Source organism: Lissotriton helveticus, chromosome 7, assembly GCF_964261635.1.
Source record: "Lissotriton helveticus chromosome 7, aLisHel1.1, whole genome shotgun sequence".
NCBI lineage: Eukaryota > Metazoa > Chordata > Amphibia > Caudata > Salamandridae > Lissotriton > Lissotriton helveticus.
Window position 1 is genome coordinate 1,267,269,514 of NC_136068.1, and position 24,610 is coordinate 1,267,294,123.

The 24,610-nt window shown below is 43.5% G+C and overlaps 1 protein-coding gene across 1 annotated transcript in view; it reads left to right on the top strand.

Moving 5' to 3' along the window:
- SLC38A12 (solute carrier family 38 member 12) overlaps nt 1–24,610 on the top strand; it is a 598,547-nt gene that overhangs the window by 129,329 nt on the left and 444,608 nt on the right. The window contains exons 3-4 of the mRNA XM_078654475.1: nt 17,543–17,664; nt 18,488–18,569. Coding sequence (XP_078510601.1) covers nt 17,543–17,664; nt 18,488–18,569 — 204 coding nt within the window. The remainder of the gene's footprint in view (nt 1–17,542; nt 17,665–18,487; nt 18,570–24,610) is intronic.

Sequence of the window (24,610 nt, forward strand, 5' to 3'; positions counted from 1 at the left end):
TTAACATATGAGGAGGAGCTCCCAGCTAGGTCGAGACCAAAGGACTATTGGTTGTATCTTGTAGACTACCTGAAATCACATCAGCTAGATTAACAGGCATGTATTAGATACTAGGCCTGTACTCCATGAAGGTTGTGTAATATTGACGCTTACTGCCGGGAGGATGAATGTTGATGTGAAAGGGTCGTGTTTTTTATTTTTTTTTATTTACTTGTTTGTTAATAGCAGAAAAAAAGTAAAATGTGATGCCAATTTCTAAACTGACTGAAATCAAAGCTTGCTTGGTATGCTACCATAACACAGGAATCAGACGTCATGAACATATATTGCCGCCCGTCCCCCGGGATGTGGGCTGAATGGCTGTGTGAATTACTACACGACTGCTATCGTTTGACTTTTGATTCCTAACAAGATGTACTGTAAAGAGCTAAATGACTGCATCACAATAAATAAATAAAAAAAATTAAAATAAAAAAAATTTCCCGGCGTATTTAAACGCCCAATCTCCGGCGTGTAAACACACCCCGCCACTTCCGGTGAACGCTGATCACATGGTATTCACCTTAAGCGCCATCTTGGAGTGGTGTGCTCTCTTACTTTGCACTCTACTTCATGTTTAGCAGCACCGATATTATTAAGGAGACTTCAACTGTGGGGCTTGAAACATTCAAACCATAAAGGAATTGAAAACGAAAACCAGGGGGGAAATTCAATTTTAAAAGCATGTATTTAAGGCACATATTTAGTAGTTTGCAAATTTTGATCACAGTCAGGCATCCCACAGGACCTGGTATTCTTTCCTGTGTTTGATGCTGTTTCTACAACGCCAGCCCTCCTTTTCAAATAGCTGTAGCCACATAGAATAAAAACCTTATTTAGAACTAACTCCTGTATGATGGTTACTTGTTGCTACCACACTCTCAATTTCTCTTTACATGACAAATAATGTCACACGGTTGACTCAACCATCGTAGTAGTCTTTAATAATCTTTACAGTATTACTTGCCACTCAGTTCCTGTATCTAAGTGTGTGATATAACCTTATTCCACTCGATAATATCATTCAAGCCCTGTCTATCTGTCCGTTCCTGATAGATCCAACAGGCTTTTTTTGTGGTCAGTCTGTTCTCAATGCTAAGTGTGTCTCCCCACACTTTTTCTAACACAACCCACCTAATGTCTCTATGATGATGTTTCTGTCCACCAAAGTGGCCCACCAAGTGGGTAGTCACTTTACCAGCTTTGATAGTACTAAGGTGTTCCTGAATTCTGATCTTGATCTTGCGGGTTGTCAATCCAATATAATGCAACCCACTCGGGCATGTCAATCGGTATATAACGTTGGTGGGATTACAATTGGTGAATGTATTCAGATACCACATTCTCCCATTCACCAATTGCACACTCTTCGCTGTCCCTGTAAGGTCACATACAGAACATCCACCACATGGATGTTGGCTTGCTGGGAGTCCTGTTGTTTTAATCTCCTGCCTAGGGTGAGTATGCACCAATTGATCCCGTAGGTTTCTGGATCTTTTGAAAGCAAACCTAGGGGGTGGCATATCAAAGCCATTTGTGCTCAACAAAGGCCAATGTTTCCTGATAATCTGTCGTACCCTTGTGGATAGTGGGTCAAATGTTGTCACTGCGGGTAGGCAGTCCCCTTTCTCCTCAACGTTTCTCTCCAGCAAGGCCGCTCTGGGTGTGTTTAAAGCCCTTTTCCTAGCTTTATTCACAATTTTCTTCGGGTATGACCGGTTCTCAAGCTTTCCCGCCAGTTCTGCTGCCTGCTCGACAAACTTCTTCGTGGACCTGCAATTCCTCCGATAACGCAAGAACTGCCTCACCGTTTGATTGTCCAGAAGAGCTTGGGGATGGAACGATTTAAAGTGCAATAGAAAGTTTTTATTAGTTGGTTTTTGATGTACATTCGTACCCAGTCGATTACCCATTGCACAGATGTCCAAATCAAGATAGGTGGCAGTGTCCCTACTGATGTTCCATGTACATTTCAGGCATTCATCAAGTCCGTTCAGCCAAATTGGGAACTCCTGTAGGTTTGCCTCCGTGCCAGACCAGATACACAACACATCATCTATAAATGTCTTCCAGAGACAAATGTTATTCTGGAAGGGATTAGATGAGTGATTAATGTAGTTAGCTTCAAACTGGCGTACATAAATTCAGGCCAGACTGGGGGCAAAAGTTTTCCCCATTGAAGTACCAGATACTTGAAGGTACATTTGTTCTTTATACATAAAGTTTCTGGTCAAAGCTACTTCGACACACTGGAGTACAATCGATTGGGGAGTGTCGTAAAACCACTCACATGCCGCTAGTGCCCGCGCTGCTGCCACCAGCGTGGCCTAATGGGTTATGCTTGTGTACAACGACTCAATGTCAGTTGTAATCAGGAATTGATGTTCAGGGTCATAATTAAGGGATTCAATATGTTCAATACATCCGTTGTATCCTGCAGTTAAGATGGTTGGGTAACTACATATTCCCTCAGAAAAAAGTCTGAGCATTAAGACAACGGCTCCAACACAGACTGAATACCCGGAACTATCGGGTGGCCCAGTGGAGGCCGTTGTGCTTTGTGCATCTAAAGGTTCTAAAGTTCTAAAGGTACCATTGTGTACCAATGTGATATGTGTGTCTACTTTTCCTACAGCTAGTGTGGAAGAAGTTGAAGGCCACATCTTACACCAAAGTGATTTATCTGTTGAGTTGATCTGTAGCCGTATATCGGCCTCCAGTTGCTTATCCTGACAAAGTGACTCGGTAGTAGCATGGCAACCTAAAGTTAATCTATGGTGCTTACTAGATGCGTGACTCTGAGTCCTTTAAGTTGGTCCCAGAAAAGATGCTAGACACTGCCAGTGAAAGCCCGGTAGTGGAACTTGCATCTCTTCCCCAATCGTCCTTCCTGGATAGATCATGGCACAATAGTAGCTTCATGGGAACAGACGAACCAGCAAAGCTCTACATCCTAAAGCCGCTGTCCGGATTGGCTGACGATGATTCGGAAGTGAAGGGCCATTGAGAGTTGATATTCCAGACTGTGACCTTGGTCTAGCTGCATGCAAATTCCAGCCATACTGTAACTGAAAGTGGCATTTGTAGGGTACAGTGTGACCAGTTTGCTTGCACTGAGCAGCATGAATTCAAATCCGCTTGAGGGGTGGGGCCTGGGATGCATGGAGTTGGATGCATAGGACCCGAGTTCTAGTGCCCACAGACAGCAAATACAGTTATCCTGGTTCCCTGCTGGGCTGAAAACAGTAGCTGCAGCACAGGGGACAGAAATAGCACCTTGGTATGAGAGAAAATACTGGAGCGGGGAATGCTCTGATCCTGCATTGGCCAGTAGAACAGTGTGGTAATACGGTTGCAGGGACAACCCAGAGAGCCCAATCCCTGCAGGGGGACAGGAAAACGAAGGGCACAGAGTTTGTGCACACCTGAGGCCCAGGTGCCTTAACAGAGTTCTTCCCTGCCCTCCCCTCTGCCCCTACCCTCGGTGAAACGAGAAGCGGCTGCAATGGCTTGGCCCCATCCTGTCCAATAGGGTAAATGACCAGCCCCCTCACTCTTCCCCCCCCCCCCCCCCCCAGCCTAGGAGGGGCAGCAGGAGAGCTAAGAGTGCACACAGTGGAGTCCACCGGCTGTACTGGGCACAGGAAGCCTAGAGACACAACAACTGGCTGATACGGAGAAAAGAAGAGCGGACGGTAGGGAGAGAAGGTATGTGGGTGGGGGTGACTGGGGTGTAGTGGCTGGACTTGTCTGGGGTGGTGTAGATCTCAGTCTGGGCCGCGCTCACCAGGGAACTAGTTAGCTGTCGCCTTGGGGCAACAAGGTCTGGAGGGAACAGGGGTGCTTGGCCCTGCATGGGACGTGGTGATTGTGCTCAAGGTGGCAGTCCTGACCAACTCCAGAATGCACCAAAAATCGGAGGAAGGAGGCTTCTATAAGATTTGGGTACTATCATTGTGACAGGAGAAGAGGCAAGGCCGAAACCGCGCACAAAGTAAGTGAGGCCCAACAATCGAAAGCCCCCAAACAGCCACTTTCAAAGAATGCCACCCAAAGAAAGGGAAACAAAGATGGCCCAATGCAGAAATCGGGCCTCGAGGCCCATACGGCTGCTATAATGGCGGCCATAAACACCACCAAGATGACCCTTGAATACAAGATAGACTCTGAGCCCCAAGATGTGGGCCTCTTATGGACTGACCATAGGAAATTGGCTGAAAGGGTGGCTGAGATAGAACCCGCAGTCACATAGATCAGACCCACGGTGATGGAGCGCATTGCCTGCCTGAAAGCTCTGGAGCTAGAGGTGACCACCCTAGATGGAAAGCTAGATGTTGTCAAAGGCTGTTCCCGTTAAAATGTCATCTGACTGGTTGGAGTCCCAGAGAGATCTGAAGGCCCTCTCACTGAACCTTTTCTCGAGGAATGGTTATCAACAGAAGCCCTGAAGGAGTAAAACCTATAAGTGGTCCAAAGTTCCCCAGAAGACCACCAGCACCTGGGCCCTACCACTGGCAGTAGTTGCTTGACTACTCCGTTTGAGCGACAGAGAATGTTTCATAGAGGCGGAACAGGTACTTTGACAATAGATTGGGGGGGGTGGAGAAGGAGGAGTGAACATTTATCCAAACTACACCACCTAAGTTCAGAGACAAAGAGAAATGTTTCCAGTGGTCAAACCAAGTATACCTCAGATATGCTCTCTTCTTGCTGATGAAGCTCTGTATAATAGATAACAATGGGTTGCATTGCTAAATATCGTCAGCCAAGGTGTGGGATTGGCTAAAGGCCCGGGGCTATCCCCTGCCTGAGGTGCGAGAACAGCGTGATCCCTGGGATGGCAAGAGGGCAAGCCGCACCATGGGACACGACTGCGCTCGAAGGCAACCCCCATGAAAAACCAAACAGAGTCAGAAAGGGTGAGTTGCTGGCTGACATGCAGTAAAGACTGACCCTGGCTGACAACAACAGATGGGAAGCTCTGAAAGGGGCTACTGATGTGTCTGAAAGGGGTATCGCAGATAAGGGGAGCAATGACAAATAAATGCTGCTGCCGGTGGTCACACCAATGACATCAGACAATATAATTTTAAAGGGTAAGAGACGCATACCACCTGTCCTCTTGCATACTAGAATCCCAGTGAGGAACACAGATGTACAGAGGACTTGGTATTTCTCCGCAAGCTACGCCCCGCCAGTGGTACAGACTGAGCAGACTTTTGGTAGGTTGTTCACAAGTCAAATGTTAGATATGATGGGGTGACGGACACCTCAAACACTGCCGAGGTGGTCAGTTTTAGGCCTAGGCTGTAGGGGGTGTTGAGTGGAGGGAGGTCTGCAGACATACATGGTCACTATCATTGCCACAACGAAATCCACTCAGGCAAGCACTACCAGGATCCACTTGACAGTTACCTTAACATACAGGTGGACTGGCACTTAGGATATTCTCCTGGAATGTCAGCTGCCTGTGAAACAGGCTGAAGCCGGGCATCATAGTTAAGTACTTAAATAGACATGACCTGGATTTGGTACTGTTGCAAGACATGCATTTGATAGGCAATAAATGTGGGTTGCTCAACCGGGGCTGCTGCCAGCTGTTGGAGCATGACCGGTTTTCCACCAGGTTCTGGGGGTGGCGAAACTAGCACGCAAATCCCTCCTGCTGCACTTTACACATACCTGGGTGGCCACACTGGGCTGCAATGCAGCGGTTAGCGCCAATTGGAATGGCGTGCACCTGGTAGTGCCATCCGGGTACTTTCCCCTAGTATTGCAGGCAAAAGGACTGGTCAAACTGGGAGAACGGATAGCGAGTGTTCCCGAAGCTCTAATGACAGTGGGTGGGGACCTGAACTTAATGCTTCAGTGGGATCTCAACAGGGTGATTAAAACTTATCGGAGGAGATTTTGGGACGCAGTGGGAATTGCCGATCTTTGGAGGGAGAAACACCCCTGAAGACTTCAGTATTATACCTCCAACCAAATGCGTTCCCTATCCTGACTGAATTATTTTCTGGGTGCCACGACACAGAGTTGGTGACTTAAAAAATATGGAGTACCTACCTAATGGCCTGTCAGACCATTCCCTCCGCTTAGTTATAATCCCACAAACAGGCCCGGGGTGAGATGGAGATTAGACCCCTGGGAAATGATGGACTGGAATATGTGGCACTTGGTGGGGCAGGCATCTGATCTATACTTCCAGGAAAATACTAGGACAGTGGAGTCCCACACCGTCATGTGGTAATCCTATAAAACAGTACTAAGGGAGCACCGGATTACCCACATGGTGTAGGAAAAACAGGAAGAGAGAGAGAAGGAATGCAGGGACCTGGAGAACAAACTGATATAGGGGGAGAGCGATTGTGGTGACTGCCACAATGGAGCTCTTACAACTAATAGAAACTATATGGGAAGAGTATAGATCCCTTGCCCTACAAGAGGCAAGAAGGCACTACAGAAACTCACAAAGTAGGCTCTATGATACCATTAACAAGGCTGGGAAGATGCAGGCCTTGCTAGCCCAGCGGAAGAAAGATCCACAGGGTGTCCAGAGAGGAAGGGTCCCCGGCAGACACACTAAGCGATATCCCACAGACCTTTGCAGACTGCCTAAGCATGTTATACCAATCAAGGATAGGGGAGGAACTGGGCAAAATGGAAAATGTAATCCGAGACATCCTAGTCCTAAGACTTGGGGAGAGGCCAGACAGTCACTGGAGGTGGAGCTATCAGAGATGGAAATTTTCGAGGCTCTGACCCAGCTAAAAAGTATGAAATCCCCAGGACATAGGTATTTCTCCCCCCCCCCTCACCCAAATTCTTTAAAAGTGCGAAGTATTGCTTTGTAGGCCCCATCACAGCCATGTAGAGCGAGACCAAGAAACGTGGTAAACTGCCCAGGGACCTGTGACAATCAACTATCGTCTTCATCCATAAAGAAGGTAAACCACCCAGGGAGTGTGCCTCATATAACCTGATCTTACTTCGAAGCATGGTGAACAAAGTTATAGCTAAGGTAGTGGCAAACCAACTGATCTGGGAGGTGTCCCCTATTTGCACCCAGACCAGTTGGATTTTATGCCGTACAGAGTGATGAGTCATAATCTGAGATGCCCGTTTGGGTGCCTGGCCCGGAGAGACCAGCTGAGGGAGCCTGCGATACTGCTGACCTTGGATGCTAAAAAAGCATTTGACTCAGAGTACCATATCTGTTGAAAGTTCTGCGGAAGATGGGCTTCAGCCCATCCTTTCTGGCCTGTCTTGAACTACTGTATAGGACCCTTTTTTAGTACAATTTCATTGGTAGTAATGTAACGAAGGCGCACCTCATACACATTTACAATCAGATAAGGACATATATTTGGGGGTTTATATTTAAAAAAATTAGAACTTGGAAAGCTACCAATTTGGATTGGTGCCTCTCGGGATATATACGCACCCTATTACCTAGGTGCACAATAACATAAGGTATGTCATAGACATTCTTTATGTAACACAACTTTTTATACACAGAATATCCCGGCACTCAACTGTAATTATTCTAGGACAATTATATGTTATGTTTAACACAAGTGACTTTAGCTGTTCTCAAATGTTCACAAACTACCAACAAATTAGGTTCTCATAAGAATGGATGATTTATTTTTAAAACGGAGTATAAGTCATCTCATTATTGACAAACAAGCATAAAGTTTAACTAAAAGTTGGAAATGTCCCTGACAAATGGAGGGTATTTTTTCAATACTAGCAACAGTTATATGTCCTCCTCTTCCGGGTCCACAAACGACAACAGCCGACACGTGTTTCGTCACGTCATGTGACTTTCTCAAGGCTTCTAGATTTCCCAAAAGATCATCAGATTTTATTATCTTAGTTTATGTTGTTCTTCGTTTGTTACCACTGTCGCATGTCAATCTTCAATATTATCAATTTGATTTTTGATTTATAAACTTCAGTATTGTCCGTCTGTCTGGATCAAAGCCAGGTAGTATACATAGTTTTTTTGTCACAGTTAGAGTCGAAAATGCACTAGGTACATCAAGTTAAAACATATTCCAGTCACAATGTAGAAAGAATCAGACTCTGATAGGCCTGATTTCGTGTGTTAGCGTCCCGTGAAACAAAAATCGCGTCTCCTCTGTGCTCAGCTTTCAGTCCTAGATGAGGACTGAAAGCTGAGCACAGAGGAGACGCGATTTTTGTTTCACGGGACGCTAACACACGAAAGTTTATGAATCAAAAATCAAATTGATAATATTGAATATTGACATGCGACAGTGGTAACGAACGAAGAACAACATAAACTAAGATAATAAAATCTGATGATCTTTTGGGAAATCTAGAAGCCTTGAGAAAGTCACATGACGTGACGAAACACGTGTCGGCTGTTGTCGTTTGTGGACCCGGAAGAGGAGGACATATAACTGTTGCTCGTATTGAACAAATACCCTCCATTTGTCAGGGACATTTCCAACTTTTTGTTAAACTTTATGCTTGTTTGTCAATAATGAGATGACTTATACTCTGTTGTAAAAATAAATCATCCATTCTTATGAGAACCTAATTTGTTGGTAGTTTGTGAACATTTGAGAACAGCTAAAGTCACTTGTGTTAAACATAACATATAATTGTCCTAGAAAAATTACAGTTGAGTGCCGGGATATACTGTATAGGACCCCCTTGGCCCAAGTCAGGGTCAATGGCACGATATGGAGGGAATTTGGATTGGGAAGGGGCACATGACAATGGTTCTCGTTTTCCTCCTTGGCTTTGCGTGTAAAAGGTATGTGCTGATATGTGGCCTGAAATGGAACCCTGATTGGGAGGATGTGATTTTTGCTTTATGCGGACAAAATCCTCCTATACCTGACAGACCCATAGAGGTCGGTCCTTAGGAACCTGCGAGTTCTTGAGGTGTTTGTTGATTGAGCCAGGATCTGGATCAAATTGAGAAATCCCTTGCTTTCGTCTGACCGACTGGAGTTGCGCCCTGAAATGGGAGAAAAGAGGCTTTACATATTTGGATATCTATATAACCACGAATCAAGATCTATTCCTCAGGGAAACTCTAGAGGAGGAACTGGATGAGTATAGGAGAGATGTGGGGCACTGACAGAAACTCCCCTATTTATCTTGGATAGAGCTGCATTATATAACATGATCTATCTACCCAAGTTTCTCTACATCTTGCAGGACCCCCTTTTGAGATTCCAGACCTGCTCTTTTGAGAAGTGGAAGCAGTAACAAGACTACCTCTGTGAGACAGCGGTGTACAAAGAATAATCCTCTCCGTCCTGACATGGAAGCCCTTTGAGGGGGGGGGGGGAGAGGGGGGTGATAGCCAATTCAAACATGCGACTGTACTACTGGGCTGCACAGTTGCCGATAGTCCATGACTGGGCCTTCACAATTCAACAGGAACCCTCCCTACTAGCGGACTAATTACCATGGACCCAAAGGGTTATTGAGCAAACTCTACTTGATGAGTGGGAGTGTTAAATTGCTCACCCTGATGGCCACAATGATGAATATTTTGCAGAGGACAACAAGCGTGTTAGGCTAGAAGGGGAAAATGACACTACAGACCCTGCTCTGGGAGCCTGAGATAGTGAAGGTACTACAAGCAGTATAGGCCTCGGAAATGCGAGCTAATAGGCACCTAAAATTTTCCCCAGCTAAGGGAACAGTTTGATATGACAGGGAGTTAATTTGTCTGTTATCTTCTGGTGAAACATATATTACAGGGCTACAGGGACCAGCTGTGTGATGTCGCAGAAGAAATTTAGATGGAATTCAGAATTCTGGGAGTCCCGCAACTCAAACAGACCTACACTGCACTGCTCAATACAATAAGGCGCAAGTAGGAGCAGGACCTGGGGGGGGGGGGCTGGAAGACGAAGCATGAAGGGAGGCTTGCCAGTACCCCAGAGAGTTGGACAAACGTGCAGGGTTTCAGTTGGTTGGGTGGTAGGATCTTAACTTTTGCCATCCTAGCTGAAGATTATATCAGACCGGGGGGGCTGTCTTATTTTTACAATTACTGCTTTCAAATTCACTGTACTGTATTTTAATTAAAGTGCACTGCTCGGGAACTATTTCTTCAGTGAAATTAGTTTAGCTCTCATACGCTAGCTGTGCTGGAAAGTGATACGGTACAAACGTTGCTTTTGGGGGCATGTTGGTTAAAATGTAAACTCACCTGAGACCATCATTTCCTATCAAGCGCTCGGCCCCTGCGGTACCCGGAAGTTAGATCGGGACCGCACCGCACTGCACCAGGGTTGGCGCTCTAGTCTTTTTGGACCCACCACTATATCACGCATGTTGGTGCGACTGCACAGCGGTCGCGCCGCTGGCGTGCCAAAATCAAGCCCGTCTGCGCCCAGAACGCGACCAGCGCCAGGACCTCTGGCCAAACTATACCTGAAGTCTATGGTAGGAAACTCTTGTTAGATCTGAGAGCTAATATATGTGGTTCCCAAAATATCTGTCCACAGACCGAGAGCAAACTAGGGGGCCACTGCACAAACTGCACGTCTAAACTTCTGACTAACACTGGGGTAAACCCCACGGCCACAGGCAATATGGGGAAAGGAGGGGAGAAGAAAGAGTCCACTAAAAATAGCAACCAGGATCTTAATGGCTTAGTGACAGAACATATTAAATGCCTGTTAGTCAATGTTCGTTTGGTAGCCAAACTCAAATATGAGCTGGAAGACTCTTTCAATTAGACCTAGTCTTCCTAACCGAAACATGGACAAACAGCACATCAGTCCCCGACTGGAACATTGCTGTCCCAGAGGGATTCACCTATTTCTCTCAGGACAGAGAGACTGGCAAAGGAGGCGGGATAGCGATTATCTATCGTGACCACTTTAAAATACAGCTTAAAACGATTTCTACTCTTCCAGCGGAAGCATTGGATTTCTGCATCAAATTAAACAACTTTCAGACCTTCCGAGAATATTGATCTACCGTCCGCCAGGAACTAGAGCAGCTTTTTCTCAAGCTCTTGACACTCCTGGAACTTTATACTAACCCGCTCCCTCTTACGATTCTTGGTGACTTTAACTACCACCTTGAAGTAAATAGAAATGTAGATACTGCTAGGCTGTTAGATAATCTTGAGGCTTTCAATCTCAGACAATTGATAAGTGGATCTACCCATCTGGCAGGTCATACGCTGGATGGGATTTTCACAAGTGACCCCAACATCACGGTTTCTGACCTACAAATCTTACCATGGTCAGACTACCAGGCCATTAATTTTAAACTCAAACTCATACAGACACAACCAGGAGTTCAAGCCAAAGTCTCAAAGGCATTAATTAGACGATGGGACAAAACCAAGGATGGAGACTTTGAGTCAGCGTGAAACCCCTCTCTGAATACCTTAGATACTGACAACAACAAGGTAGTTCAGCAGTTTAACGACTGGCTAACACTAGCAGCGGATAAAGTCGCGCCCAAGAAGTTAGCGACAATAAGAAGAGTCAACATGTCATGTAGGAAAGCAGAGCACCAATGGCGGCAAAATTACGATAGTGACATGAAAGCCCTCTACAACCACACCATTCTAATATACAAAGAAGCAATCACCGCCACAAAAAAACAGTTCTTTACTGTAAAAATAAAGGAGGCGGGCAATTCGACCAGGGAACTGTTCAAAACAGTTAACATGCTGTCTAAACCACAGAAAGATAAAGGGTTTAAACCAGATCAGCTTCTATGTAACAAAGTGGCGAACTACTTCCAAGAGAAGGTGAGAGAAATATACAACAATTTCACAATTCCTGCCAGATCACTGGACCCGATAACGTCCGACTTTAGTTCCCAATGAAAACTGACCTGTTTTCAGCCAATGAACAACCAAACTGTCGAAAAACTCTTACTCTCTATAAAGTCAGGCGCACCTAATGATCCGTGCCTCCCATCCATCATGCATCAAGCAGCTCTTAAGATCTGCAAAAATCTGACCCCTATTATGAACCAAGTACTATCCACAGGCTGTTATCCTGCAACATGGAAAATGGCAGCGATCACGCCCCTTCTAAAAAAAACAAATCTAGATCCGAGTGAACCTAAGAACTACCGCACCATAGCCGGTCTCCCTATTACCGCAAACGTACTAGAAAAACAACTGAACAGAGTGCCTACAGAATATCTCGATGAAAACAATCTGCTGGATACATCACAGCATGGCTTTTATCCGCGCCACTCGACGGAATCGGCATGAATTGTTGCTGTTGAGGAGATCCGCAGAACTGTAGACACAGGGGGAAGGGCGGTCCTCGTACTCCTTGACCTATCAGCCGCTTTTGATACCGTTTATCATGCGGTTTTTGTACAGAGGCGTAGGGATATAAGAGTCGAAGTGACCGCCCTGTCCCTACTGTCCTCCTTTTTGGAGGCAAGGGAGCAACAGCTGTTCTGGGACGCATGCAGTCTAAAAGCTTTCATCTTCCCTGTGGAGTTCCGCAGGGATCTGCATTATCTCTGACCCTATTTAATCTTTACGTCACCCCTTTGGCCGAAGTAGTAAGGAGACATGGCTTTGGATTGGCCTCGTATGCTGATGACTCTCAGCTCATCATTTCCATTACCAACCAACCAGAGACCACATCAATGAGGTTCTATGCCTGCCTTACCGACATTATGGCCTGGATGTGTCAGAACTATCTAAAAATCAATACAGAGAAGACAGAGGTGATGGAATTTGGACCAGGCACACCTCTATGGAACCAGACCTGGTGGCCACTTGAGGCCTGAGAATGTCCTCGTCCTGTGGAAAAGGTCAGAAATTTGGGGATCATGTTCGAGAACAAGCTGAATTTTGGTGCGCAGCTGAATAATCTCATCTCTTCATGTTTCCTTCTTTTAAAGACTTTGAGAAAAATATTCCCATTTATACCCAAAGAGCTTCAAAAAACAGTAACGGTAGCTTTACTCCCGTCAAAACTGGACTACTCGAATGCACTGTTCTTAGGAATCGACAAATTCCAACTGCAAAAATTGCAGTCTTTGCAAAACGCGGCAGCCAGACTCCTCCTGGGATTACACAGAGGACAGCCAACCTCAGCAGGAATTAGATCACTTCACTGGCTGCCCATTAGACAGCGCATTGAATTTAAATCTTTAACCTTAGTTTATAATGCACTAAACGGAGGGAGCGCCATGGACCTCAAAAACTGTTCACACCATATTTATTTATTTATTTATTTTTAAAATTTCTAAAGCGCACAAATACCTTACGGTGTCTCGGCGCTACTCTCGGGCCCTCAGGTTGGCTAGCCAAGGCCTTATTGAAACTGTGAAGTACAAATGCGCTAGATGTGGTGGCCGAACTATTACATACTGCGCGGCCAAGCTTTGGATCAAACTACCTCTGTCCCTGAGACAGCAGCCAAATCTTCAGTGCTTTAGAAAGAACTTAAAAACCTGGCTTTTTACAACTACATAGGCTATGCTCCCACTATGCTCCCAGTTTCTCTTCTATCTACCCCCACACCTCAGTGCCAAGACGTCTCGGCATTCGAGCGCTTTACAAGCATCTAAACATAAACATAAGCATTGGTTGAGCTAAAAATACTTTACATGGTCTACTTCACAAGGCCCCGGCTGTTCGGTATGGGCAGAACCAACGCTGACTAGTGCCACAGGAGGTGCCAACAGGGAGTTGCCCTTGGTGGAATACTTAGACGAGATCAGCGGCAAGATATTCCTGGTCCTAGACTGCTTAGTGGACTAACCCCTCAGTTGGTACTGCTGGGGATCTGGAGGAGCAAACCCTAGACAGATATATTCTGCTCTTTTGTAATGTGGCATTGATGGTGGCAAGGCAAGACATAATTAGATACTGGGGAGCGGCCGCGGTCTTGACAGTGGCTGAATGGGAGTCAAACTTAAACTGGTGTATGAGAGCAGAGGAGCTGGTGTACTGAGCCCACGGTTGCCCACTCAAATTAGAGAAAGTGTGGGGCCCTTGAAGAAATGAGCAAGGGGACTTGGAGTGATACAGGATTGGCGGCCGTTTCAGGATAATGGCAATACCGTCTTTGAAGCAATCACTGGGGTCAAGCAGCCAGCCAGATGCTTGCACCTGTACTACAGGGAAACCAGATGGGGCTAATTTTAGTTCTGTACTGTGGTAATATGGGGACGGAGAGAAATGGTATGATGACTGCGGGCCTCATTTTTACAGTCTTTTTTTCTGTCTGCCTGTTGAACTAAAGCTTAATAAACAGATAATATAAAAAATACAAGTCTGATTCACTCGGTTATTAGGTCTGGTGTTAGCCAAGATCTTTTGATTTTACTAAAATAATATGCTTAATATACGTGATTGAGACTTTGTCAGCCCTCTTTAGTCATTGGTCTGTAATTGTCATTCAAATGTTTGTTCCACCAACTAAGGCATAGCATTGGGCAGTGGGCACACTACTTCAGCCATTGGGTAACTTTACTTTGAGTGATGGCATTCTGGACTTTCACAGGAAGGACATCAACACACAAAGTAGTTTCCTTCAGTGTCCGTAAGTACTGTGGCGAGATTTTCTTTTTAAAATGAAAAGGTTAGTTGTTTTGCTTTTTAGCTACTGTTGAGGAGTGTCAACAGAGATTGAGAAGTGCCCAACAGCTTCCGCAATAATGTTTTGACAAAACCATAATGGAAACAATAAAAAATAAAGCAAGCACTTACCAATCAGAGAGGCTAGAATGCTTTGCTAAACCTTTTGGCTTTGCCACTGATTCTTTTTTCCCCGGTATGAAACGAAGGTACGGAAGACTTGTGCAAGCAGGAAACAAAGCATGCCAAAATGCACCACCTTGCAAGTTTATTTTGTTTACAATGCGGAGTGACATCCTTAGAAAATATCTTAACATGGAAGATTTTTACTCTGTGATAAATTCACCATCCTGCATATTCATCTGAACTAGTTTCTTTTGTTCTCCACTTAAAAAACCTGTTTACATTTCAAAGTTATTAACAATGATGATTTCATCGCTATATGTTTACGGGCCTCTCTTGGTGCTGTACAGATAGATCCTCATTTTTCCTTTTTATCAAGTACTTTGACTTTAATTCAACAAACTTAAATTTTATGTAAATTCGTCGCAGGATGCCACCGTTATTAGCATAGAAACATTTGTACTACCCCACCCCCGTAATTTCTAATGATATCCCCACTTAACACTGAGCTGTACACATTTTCAAATGCCAAGAAAAAGCAACATATGTTAATCGTCTGCCAAAGTATGTGCAAATGTGTCAAATCGCACTAAAGTTACATAAAAATAATAACATATAGAAAAACCTCCTTTTGTGTAGAGAAGAAGCGTGGCTCAGTGGTTAGAGGCGGCAGACCCGGAAGCTGAGATCAGCCGTGGACCAGGGTTCGATTCCCCGCCTCGGCGGGTCTCGGGCTCAAAAATTCCACGGACTCGATAATTCTCGTTCCGGTGCCTACTCAACTCACGGGGTCACACTCTGCGACTCTGGGCAATAGCTTGCTTAATCTCCACTACGGCCCCTCGCGGCGGGATGCCTGGCTTTCACCTTGTGGACACCCTGCTGGGGTATCTCACAGGGGAATACCAGGACGGGTTCCCTAAGCAAGCGCCGAGATGCCTACGGGTAGTCGTGCGCTATACAAGAGCGTAATCATTTCATTTCATCATTTTGTGTTGAAGGGTGCTAAAGTTGTTGGCAGAAAGAATAAAGAAAGGCTTTCGAAGGGAAACTCTGATCTTTGGCGCCCTTTGATGAATCTGCACAAAATCTTTCAATCAACGAACCTGCTCTATGGGGGTGTTTCCCTGTGGAAGGTTGAGCGCAAACTCTATCCGTAGACTTGGTCCTGTGGGCGCCCGTCCCACGTTGCATATGGCCGAGGAAAGTCAACAGTAGGCCTCCTACGGAGATCGGGGAAGAGCCAGAGATCATACTGTGGACAGATCAAGGCCATGCCCAGCAAGGATTGCTTTTATTTGCAGTTGTCTGTTGCATCATGTGTGAGGTCACTACTAGAAGACCTTTTGGAGGGCGACTTATAGTTTTTGAGACCAGAGCATGAGTTGTATTCGTCTAACTAACCAGAACGGTCATTTTTCAGAGGGGTTTGGAGGGGGTTAGGTTTCAATTCGTAACTATAACCTCACTTTAAGTGTGTCTTTGTTAATGGATATTCAAAGTTTTTTCGAATGTACGTTAAGGTATTATGCGTAGAATCCATTATTTCCTGTAACAGACAGAGTGAGAGATGCAGCATTACTGGTTTCCTCGGCCTGATCACAATATACCTTGGTGTTACCAAAGAAAAAACATAAATACAGCAGATTCATTCATAAGATGCTTCACTTCGTATTCAACGAGCTATGCCTTGCAGAAATGAGCCTCTGCATCAAGACAAATTACATAAACAATAATAATTGGAGTAAACACAGAACCGTATTCGACACTGCAAATTATGTCATTTGAAATATTTTCCAATCCAAATCGAATTCTTCTTAAACCCAAGTGTAAGGAAGTGACACTAACTGGGGAAATAGAAAAACTAGCTAGTGAAATTTAAGAACAATCAAGATGTTATAGATGGATTTGTCAAAAGCCGTTCAGTATTGTTCTATAATAATTTTTGAAAGAACACAAAATCTGTTCATGCATTTTAAATATTTGTTGCGACTCAACAGTGCCACAACAATACGTTATCAGAATTGCATTTCACTTTGCCCTTCTTGTTAAGATCTTTGAAAGGCTGGGCTGAGGTTCCACCAAACTAGATCTAGCCTTTAAGTGGCAGAAATCAGAGACTAAAGAAGGACGTTTACCTCAGATTGGGCGTCCATGCATCTTTGAGACTACTTATAGAATTCAGATGCAGTGGCCATATTTATGTATCGGGCCGCGGCACAAGATAGTCCAGACAATACATCCCCTGCAAAGAATGTACAGAGCAAATCAGAAGAGGTCAAAGGATTTACTGAGTGGAGACGCCAAGTCTTCAGACTCCAAAGTTGCTTGCTCTTCATGGAAATAATGGGCAGAGGTGAGTGCATTGTTTACACTAAAGTCACCTTGTTGAGCCCGTGTGAGGAGTATGTTCATGTATGAAAACATTCCCAAAATATCTCTCTCTCTAAGCTGCAGCACTAAATGACAGAGTTTGCTTGGGTATTTTTAATTATGAGGTGCAATACTATTCACTCGCTACTTTCTGTTCCACTGCTAGACTGTAATTTTGGTAGTGCTCGTTGAGGGAAACCTGACACACAGGAAATTGCTACTATATTGATTTAATGTTTTGATGCCCAGCAATTACCTTGACCATTGTTAGGATTTCTACAAAGCACAAGGTCTTGTTCATTGTTTGTAGGCGTTCATTTGAAATGGAGTACGAGAAGTGTTTCTGGAGGGGATCAACTTGTTCTATTCAGTTATATGCTTTTTCCATCCAGTTGCTTTAAAATGTTTATAGTCTGATTGCTCTTTTTTCTTTAGATTGGCCTTGTGTACATGTTCAACCTGATTGTGGGGACTGGAGCTCTTACAATGCCAAAAGCCTTCGCCATGGCTGGGTGGCTCGTGAGCCTCATTCTCATCATGCTTCTGGGATTCATGAGGTAACCAAGTTAGTTAGGGACTTCCTGCACTTTCTTCTCATCCTCCATCCCCGCTCTTCTCTGCCTTCATTCGCAGCTTGCCTTAGAGCTTTTTTTTTTATTTTGCTGTCTAATCACTGGCACTTTTCCTTTTTCTTTGCTGCTATCTCAGCATTGCTTTTCCTTCTGTTTTCCTCCTTTCTGTATCCCCAGCCCTTGTCGCTCCTTGTTTGCACTCTTCTCTATTTACCTGCTTCTCTGCTCCTCTGTCTTTCCCTTATCAACTTCTTTCCTTTGAGCTCACCTGTTGACTGTTTTTTACTTTACTGCACCTATCATTCCATCTAGCATTGTTCTTCCAGATTTCCTCTTTTGTTGCTTTGCACAGTTTTGTCTTAACATTGCCCTCTGGCAGATTTTTCTACCTGCCGTATTCCTCATCTTTCCTTTTTTGCTGTTCACTCTTTCATTATTCCTATTTCACTTCAATTATTCTTTTGTTCCTGAATATCTTTTCTCTTTGCTGCCTTTCATATAAAACTGCAGCTTCTTTTTAGGAATATTCTTGCTCTGATGTCTGACACATGGGTGTGCGAGGCCTGCAAAATCCCTAGATAAGGATGTTTCATTTTTCACGTTCCAACTTTTGTCAGCAGCATGATTCATCTATGTATGTCTTAATTTGCACTACAGTGCAGACCATGGCTGCTTTCTGCACAACTGCAGCCTCTATTCTTGCTACATCCTTCCTAGCAGTTCAGGTGAAGTCTGTGCCTCTCTTTTTGTCACCAGTCCCATGTTTCCATTTGCCATCCGTACCCTGTCCTTTCCTCTTTCTATGTAGTTACATGACCACGACATTTGTGACAGAGGCCATGGCAGCCGCCAATGCCCAGCTGCGCTGGAAAAGACGAGAAAAGGAATTGGTAAGGAATCAGTTTATTATGATACTCCTGTATTAAAGGTGTCTGGTATATTGCGGCTTTCAGCTAAGAAGAAAGATTATGGGCTTGATTTACATATATGCGGACGGGTTACTCCGCCACAACAGTGAGGGATATCTGAAATATAAATCCCATTATATCCTATGGAATTTATATTTTGGTGAACAAGATATCCGTCACAGTTGTTAGGGAGTAACCTGTCCGCCAATATCTAAACCAGGATCTGTGTTTCTTTCTTTCTTCTTTTTTTTTTTTTTTTTTTTTTTTTTTACATTTTGGGCACCACCACGGCTGTTCAATCGTTAAAGTACAAAGATGTAAGCTCATTTAAGCAACAGAACTTCAAATATCTTGAAACAAGAAGTGGCATCCATATATTAGATTGTTGCCAGGTATTTCTCTGACCTTTTCTCACCTATTATAGATGGCCTTTGTCATAAGGCTGCAACCCTGAGTCTTATTTGTATTTAATTAATAATAAAGTGGGATCCTGGCGCGAATGAGGATCAGCATTGCTTTCAGTTAGAATGCATGTACCATACCTAGATATTACAAATCTGATGACAGAGCTGCAAGTAGATATTACAATGCAGCCTATTGAATGTAATAAATTATTCCTAAAAAGGCATAGACCTCGTGATGAGATCAGGGAGGCCAGAAAAGAAATTTGTATAAAATTATAGGGCCGTGTTAATACTGGAAGCACAGAAAAGTAGTTCAAGGTAGTGAATAACAATAATGTAAATACAAAATACAGCACTGGAAAGACTCTTGAACTCAAAGTCATGCAACCACTCCACCAATCTTACAGTGATTCCTTCCATACAGTGGGAAGGACTAGACTAGTACTTGAACTAATTTCCAGATTGGGAATAGTGTTCCGCAGTTTCTCAGGTGTATACTCATCGTATAAAATCCAGAGGAACCAGGCTTTGAGATAACACTGATTTCTGAAGGAAAAAATTACCGTAAGGAGGATAGCATTCCAAAATAACACTGAAAAGCCAAATGATGAGCAGGTTCTTGGAAGCCTCTTTTCCTGCTCATTCATCATGGGTAGTTACATTCTGTTGATCAATCAAAAAGATTTAATTCTAACTAGAATCAAAGTTATTGCTTCATCAAAAGAAGGGTTGGGATGGCAGGGGAAACGTTTGGTGTGCTGTCTTCCAGGTTCGCAAGGGAAATCTGAGGTGACGTTTGGTTTAATTCAAGTATTGGCCTAGAGAACAATGAAATCACTGTAGAGCACCGAAAGGTGTTCCATCAGAATAGGCGGCTGTAAATTCACCTTACTAACGGATGTAATGGCAGTAGGAAAAGCTATCTTCCATGCCACAGAGTAAGTAGAACATGTAAATCTAAAAAGTGATGGGGAACTTAAGCAAAGAAGCCCATAAATATGTCTTTTGCAGTGAGAAATGTTATTTTCCGGCTATTTTATAGATGACCGTTGTCGCATGATAAGATGCGTTTCTCTCCCTGAATATCAAATTTAGCAATGTAGGGAACATGAGAGCTAGTGGGTCTTGATCATCAGACCTTATGTTTCTCTCTTTTTTTAATTGGAAAAAATGAATACAACATTAGATTAAATTGAAAGGAATGCAGTATAAAAAAGAAAGACCGATGCATACATTTCAATCAATGTCAAAATGTACATTTAGTTATTTGTTTCAGCTAGATGCTTATATAAAAGAGGAAACTGTAGCATGCTTGCAGCCTACTCCAATTCTACTCTGCATGATAGGCATTTAACTGGATTCAGTTTCTACTGTAGCTATTCTCCATTCTTTTAGAGAGTAATTCAGTGTATAGTGATAAATTGGTGCAGTGAATCATTCCATGTGGAACAGATTTGATCCAACTGGGAGGTAAGTCTTATTGAGGCTGGGGTGCCCTACCAGAGTCCCTGTTGTGAATAATATTTCACTTAGTTAACAACAGAGAAGGCTTCTCAAGTTCTCCAGGATCAGCCACAGCATGCTCTCTGCAGATGTGTTATTGGTATAGAAGCACACCTTAAACTATATTCAAACTCAATGCTACTTCTTCAATTGCTTTGCATTCTTTTTAATCTTTTAAATACATCAAAAAAATCATGTTTTTAAATCACATATTTCAAATCAATGTCATCATGTTGTTATAAACTCAACATATACATTTATGCTCTGTTTCATAAACTGTTTCAACAATTTTTGTTTGATATTTGAACATAACACATCTTAATTGCATGCCCGATGCATTTCGGTACTCAGATGGTACCTTCTTCAGGGGCCACTCTAAAAAGAAAAAAATAATAAACGGATTGTTGAAAACTGTTTTTATATATACCCATGGGTGCTACTGCTGTTTCTTAGTGTAGTGTATGTGTTCGTACCTGTGGTCACTTCAGTTGGTGAGTCATATAAACCGTCTGTAATCAAAAGAATACCTAAATGAGACTTGTGCCTGTCTACTTCAGCTCTTTATATGAATGATTACTATTTTTTCAAAAAAAGATTTCTTACCGGTATGTTCATAGTAGTACCAACGGAGAGTACTGAAATCAAAAAATGAACAATTGCTGCGTGATATTTTTATGGAACCGATTGATCTATTTGTCACTGACTATCCATTGTATTCACTAGGTTAAATAGATGTTGCCACATCTCATACCTTTCAACGTGGGTTGTAGACCTCGACCTAAAAAACGAAAAAATCGTTGTAAACTTATTAGCTGTAGAACATATACTCAAGAAGTGTAACTCGATATCATTTTTTGCAGACTCATACCTGTGGTATGTTTTCCCGAATACCTGCAGAAAAAAACAAGAAACCTCAATGAGTTTCCTGGTTCAATATTGTTGATATATTAACGTTCTGTAAACCGGCTCTGTTATCTATCCTACCTTAATGCTCTGTATTAACGGGCTTCCGATATCTCCAAGCTTCACCGAAATGGACGTTCAGCCGCCCTGTTTTTGCACATCAGTTTTAAGTCATCTCTGTGTGTAGTAATCGAAAACTGACTACTTCCGAAGTATACTATTTTCCAAGTGCCGCCGCGATCGCCATATTGGTGTGTGGAAAAATCCATATAAGTATAGGCTGTCTATGCTACCTAATGCTAAATCAGTCATAATTTATTTGACCAAAACGTTGTTCAATCCTTTTGGATTTTCAACAATCTGTTTATTATTTTTTTCTTTTAGAGTGGCCCCTGAAGAAGGTACCATCAGAGTACCGAAATGCATCGGGCATGCAATTAAGATGTGTTATGTTCCAATATCAAACAAAAATTGTTGAAACAGTTTATGAAACAGAGCATAAATGTATATGTTGAGTTTATAACAACATGATGACATTGATTTGAAATATGTGATTTAAAAACATGATTTTTTTGATGTATTTTAAAGATTAAAAAGAATGCAAAGCAATTGAAGTAGAATTGAGTTTGAATATAGTTTAAGGTGTGATGCAACACCATGTGAACAGTGCGTGACTGGACTATCCAGTGTGGCTAGTGTTAACTACAGTTTATCCAAACAAGGAGTGGCAAACCCTTTGCAGTCACAAAGGGGTCTTCAAAAATACACTGTAAATATTTCCCCTTTGTAGGTTTCACCAAGGCAGCACATGCACTCTCTCTTCGAGACATGCTGTATCTGCTCTGTGGACTTGAGTATGTCCAACGATTTTCATTCATTCTTTTGTGTGCTGTTCCAAAATGCTGGCTTTTCAGCAGTGCATTGTTTGTATTTGTCCTGTCACATGGCCCATAGGGACAGTGTCGTCTTCTCTAAGTTTGCATGACCACGGTGCAGACTGTTCGCTGCTTTACACGTTACTACATGAGTTTATTTTGTAATGGTCTCTTTTGCCATTTTCACATGAGAACCTACTGCTGTGTTCACACTCTGCAAGTTCCTGGGATTTAGTCTGTACATTGTGAGCAAGGTCGATCAACAATGCCCCTTGTTATTCTGTTCTGGTTAGGCCCTAGCACTTAGACAAAACCTAACAGTGCAGCTGTTGTTTGGGATTACGTACTTTGGTCTTATTAGAATACATGAATAGGTAGCACAAACTTGGAAAGGGACCTTTCTAGGGAGAAGAGCAAGACACCACATATGATGTAGATCTCCCCATCTATAGACTGAGGTGTGGGGTCTGCAAACATCGCCCAGAGATCTTCTACTATATTATCATCTTGCGTCTGTGCAAGGGAAGGGAGGTTAGGTTACTCTGTCTCTCACTATGACCGCTCCTGTTATGATCTACGGATTACTTGCTATGCTGACCGAATTTGTGTTATGCATATTTCTGCTTATTGGCACGTATAAAGCATATCAGAGCACGTTAGTTAAAATAAATATTTTAAACTTGTTCGTGTCTGTCAGATCTTATTATGGACAAGTACAAAAGTGTGAGCGAAAGGGTGTGTCTTGCAACCACGATTCCTGAGATGGTGTTGTGGGGTGTCTAACCACTTGTTTCTCTGTGAATGAGTAGGAGAGCAAGTGAGACACTATAGCTAGTCTGTCCTGGGCTCATTAGGTACTAAGGTTGGTAGGATGACTCAGTCCCTATGCACTAAGGTCCCATTATCCGACGCCTGGTTGTGTGTGTGCAGAATCCTTGCAACATGGCCCTGTCAACGTTTGGTCTGGTACTTATTCACGAGACCCCTGAGTAGCGCTTGTGCTTGTCCGCAATACCCTTTAGCTGCATTCCGGGACACAAAAGGACTTTGCCTCCTACAGTTGTAAGGCACACCTGTTTCTGTAGGTTTTTCAAGCTTGAATTCTAAAAGGTTTCTTTGACCCATTTTGCGCTATCATTTTCTTTGACTTTCCATCAAATATGGCACAACCGTTCATGATTCCGGCGAATAGGCGGGCAGCGGTTACCCAACATTCAACATTGCATGTAGTCCCCGATACGAGGGCTGCCGTCTTCTTGGTGGTCGAGGAAGATCCTGCATACTGCTTTGAGTTTTTTTTTATTCCTGGGTTACGTATCCTGCAGTTGATGCGAATGATGATTTTTTTTCATGCTTATACGGCTTCTGCTCCTCAAGCAGCATATCATCCTTATATGATGATTAAAGTTCCATTGACTTCCTGGGGGCATACGATTTGGTTTAATGGCGCCTTTCCTCACCCTATCTCTTTTGTTCGTATGGGCTACTTAAATATAGATGGGGCTGCTTGGCCAGGTTTTACACTGCAGTCAAACTTTTTGAATGTTACTATTGTGGAGCTTCGGCAGCTCTATGTACAAGTGATTCAACTTTATAGATGAGTCATTCAATACATGTCTCGTACTATTCTAGTGACTCTGCCTGGAGCTGTGCCTTACACAGCAGTGCAGGGCATGGTCTAGTGGTTAGTCCCGTCATGATAAACTCTGTGATGGGCAAATGTCTTCAGAATCGTGAGGATCTTCCCTTTTGGATAGCTCAAAAAATGTAACAGATTGAAGCTGTTTTCCGGGACACGAGTCCTGTGGAGGAACACAGAATCCCTACTATGTGTCTGCTGAGTGGTCTGAGTCCCCCTCTAGTGGGTTGCAACATCTGGGGACGGTGTTTGCATCAGTGTATACACTGTGCTTTGGCACCCCCTCCATGAGCATTCTGCTGAGCGTTCTAAAACGGGTCCAGCCCTGGATCTAAGGATGAGATTGGTGGGAATGTTCCCTTTTGTCTCCGATATGATCGTTAACATTAAAGGTGAAGCTGTTTGCTTTCAGGTGTGCCAATGACTTGCGGTGGTAGCGGATGCTGCTCAGGAGCGACAGTTGCCTATCATTATCGCGGATGTTTATACATCCCTAAGTTGCAATAATTTGGGAGTCAGACCATTTACACAGACACAAGGTAAACCTCCTCTAGACAGGGAGGGTCGTCCTGTCTTTCCCAAGAAAGGTTGGAGCAAAAATTTGGCAGCAGCCGAAGCCTTTGTCCCGTGCATATATATGATTTACATGACCGCTATAAAATTAAGACAACTGTGAGGTTCCAGGTTCTTGTTTCCCGT